Below are 3,359 nucleotides of genomic sequence, written 5' to 3'. Positions count from 1 at the left end.
GTGTGAAATTTTGCCACCCTCGTGCCGGAACTCGTCACGCATTCTGACATATCTCGGGAATTTCGGCAATGTTCCCCTTCCGGGCACACACAAGGGCAGCCGCGCCGGCCTTTTTAGTTTAGGAAGAAGCAAGCAACTCCACCCAGCCCTTCATCTGAACCCCCTGGCATGATGTGGGTAGATGTTGTGATGAAGAAGCAGCTGTTAATATGAGTCAGGGTTATGGTAGGAAGACTCCCCAGGGACGTCCTCTGTTCCCTCTGGTGGAAGCTTAAGCTTGGGGACTCCTTCCTGGTGGAAATTCAGGGAGAACCCACCTTCCCTCGAATACTTGGACACTGCACGTGGTTCACCTCAAACATAGTAACTATCTGTCACCAGAAGCTACATCATAGGCCCATTTCTGCATTCACTGCGGAGGCCAAGAAACATAGTTCATTTTATTTGTTTATTTATTTTATTGCTTAAAGGGTATTACATATGTGTCCTTTTTTTTCCCCGCCCTTGACAATACCCCAGCTTCCCCTACCCCCCAGTGTCTTATGTCCATTGGTTATGCTCATATGCATGCAGACAAGTCCTTCGGTTGATCTCTTACCCCCCTCCCTCCTGCCCCCCAACCCTCCCCGGCCTTCCCGCTGCAGTTTGACAATCTGTGTGAGGCAGCTCTGCCTCTGTATCTATTATTGTTCAAAAGTTTATAATGGTCTCTATTTTCCATGAATGAGTGAGATCATGTGGTATTTTTCCTTCATTGACTGGCTTATTTCACTTAGCATAATGCTCTCAAGCTCCATCCATGCCGTTGCAAATTGTAAGAGTTCCTTCTTTTTTACAGCAGCATAGTATTCCATCGTGTAGATGTACCACTGTTTTCTAATCCATTCATCTACTGATGGGCACTTAGGCTGTTTCCAGATCTTAGCTATGGTGAATTGTGCTGCTATGAACATAGGGGTGCATATATCCTTTCTGATTGGTGTTTCTGGTTTCTTGGGATATATTCCTAGAAGTGGGATCACAGGGTCAAATGGGAGTTCCATTTTTTGTTTTTTGAGGAAACTCCATACTGTCTTCCATAGTGGCTGCACCAGTCTGCATTCCCACCAGCAGTGCACAAGTGTTCCTTTTTCTCCACATCCTCTCCAGCACTTGTCGTTTGTTGATTTGTTGATGATAGCCAGTCTGACAGGTGTGAGATGGTACCTCATTGTTGTTTTGATTTGCATCTCTCGGATGATGAGTGACTTTGAGCATGTTTTCATATGTCTCTTGGCTTTCTGAATGTCCTCTTTTGAAAGGTGTCTATTTAGATCCTTTGCCCATTTTTTGATTGGATTGTTTATCTTCCTTTTGTTAAGTTGTATGAGTTCCCTATAAATTTTGGAGATAAGGCCCTTATCAGATATGACATTGGCAAATATGTTTTCCCACGCAGTGGGTTTTCTTGTTGTTTTGTTGATGGTTTCTTTTGCTATGCAGAAGCTTTTTATTTTGATGTAGTCCCATTTGTCCATTTTCTCTTTAGTTTCAACTGCCCTGGGAGCTGTATCAGTGAAGAAACCTTCTATTATCTTAAACAATGAGGAGCCTGAAGCCGTGGTGGGAAGAGCAGAGCTGTGAGAGGAATGGTTTTGAGCTGCAGCTCTACCTTGAATGCGCTTTATGAAACAAGTTACTCAACCTCTTTTAGCCTCAGGTTTCTCTTGAAAAATGTGGATCATGTTTCATGCATTTTACATCTGCACCTTCATACACACACACCAACCACACAGCCCAGGAATATGACTGCTTTAACAGTGCAGTGTTCCGCTCTGCTGCATGTGTAGCTGTTGGGAATATCACACACAAAATGACACAAGCCCTGCTGGCAAGTGAGTCTTCCTTATGAGAGAATCTACTGCATTTGTGCTCTTTGAATGAAAGTATTTGAAAGTTAAGTTGATTTTTCTTTTTCTTGTTTGTTTGTTTGTTCGTTTGATGCAGCCTACTGCAAGCTCTTAAAACTCTCCATGTGAGGTTTTCTCAGCCTGCCACTGGGGCCGGCCACAAGAGCTGGGGTTTAATGGCCGTGGGAGTATCTGAAGACTAAGGGGAGGTGAGAACATCCCTCACTTCTCCAGTGGGATATTCTGAAGTGGGTTCTACATTGAAGTTGACTTTTCTCTTCTAAGCTCTTCGGCTGCTTCAGTCCTCCCTGGTCCATCTGATGTCACAACGGCACAACCACAAACATTCATATCAACAGGACACAGGCACCTGTAGCTCCAGGCCAGAGAGCAAAGACGTGGAGAAGCACCCTGGGGCCTGCACAGTGTGACTGAGGGAGCAGGTGTTCACACTCACAGCTCATGCTGTGTGGCCCCTGAGCATCAAACCCATAGGCAGAACTACTGATGTGGTTTTTAATAAATGTATTATTTCTCAGGCTCCTCTTGCTCATGACTAGGGGTAGTACTGAACAGCTATTGAGCAATTAAGACAATGCCTGGAAAACATTAATAAACAAGGTAAGTCTTTCTCTCTCTCCTACATTTTAGGTTCTCCTTTTAAATTTGAGGACAGGATCTGAATGCAGAATATAAGCAGTTTACCAGGTACAAGAAGCAGGGAGGAGGCAACAATAAGGAGTCGTGTTAGTGGAATGTGGAGGCCGTGAGCTGGTTCTGATTTCTCTGTTGGGTGCATCTCTCTGGAGCCCCTGAGCCAAGGGATCGGCCCTGGGCTCCGACCAGCAGTGGTGGGTCAGGGTCAGGGTCACTCCAGAGTCAGGGTGGAAGCATAAGGGAGGAACTTCCAACTCAGACCTGGAATGGGGGCTGGGGGACAAGGAAGAATAGGCAGAGAGGGAACTTGAAGGTGCCTCAGTGCCCTAAGCCCCCACCTCAGGGTCCCTCAAAATCAGCAGAGGCCTCTGACCCATCATCTGCCTCCAGTCGTAGGGGAAAAATTCCATCAGTTCTGCTCTGGGCTGTGCACTTGGTTCTGTTCTAGACCGTGCACTCGGTTGTGCCCTGGGCCGTACACTCGGTTGTGCCCTGGGCCGTGCACTCGGTTCTGTTCTGGGCTGTACATGAGGTTCTGCTCTGGGCAGTGCACTCGGTTCTGCTCTAGGCTGTGTACTTGGTTCTTCTCTGGGCCATACACTTGGTTCTTTTCTGGAATGTGCGATCAGTTCTGTTCTGGGCCGTGCACTCATTTCTGTTCTGGGCAGTGCGCTCGATTCTGTTCTGGGCTGTGCAGTCGGGTTCTGATCTGGGCTGTGCACTCGGATCTGTTCTGGGTTGTGTGGCCAGTTCTGTTCTGGGCCGTGCAGTTGGGTCTGCTCTGGGCGTGCATTCTGTTCTGCTCTGAGCTGT

At 47.1% G+C, this 3,359-nt stretch overlaps 1 protein-coding gene across 1 annotated transcript in view; it reads right to left on the bottom strand.

Annotated features, from left to right (window-relative positions):
* The window catches only part of LOC102417268 (HLA class II histocompatibility antigen, DQ beta 1 chain-like), an 11,125-nt gene extending 8,682 nt beyond the window's left edge, over positions 1 to 2,443 (bottom strand). The window contains exon 1 of the mRNA XM_023747792.1: positions 2,347 to 2,443. Within this exon, the coding sequence (XP_023603560.1) occupies positions 2,347 to 2,443 (97 nt within the window). The remainder of the gene's footprint in view (positions 1 to 2,346) is intronic.
* Positions 2,444 to 3,359: the final 916 nt, after the last annotated feature.

Source organism: Myotis lucifugus, unplaced genomic scaffold (assembly GCF_000147115.1).
Source record: "Myotis lucifugus unplaced genomic scaffold, Myoluc2.0 scaffold_979, whole genome shotgun sequence".
NCBI classification, from domain to species: Eukaryota; Metazoa; Chordata; class Mammalia; order Chiroptera; family Vespertilionidae; genus Myotis; species Myotis lucifugus.
The sequence above is the reverse complement of the archived record's forward strand: the minus strand, read 5'-3'. Positions and strand labels throughout refer to the sequence as shown.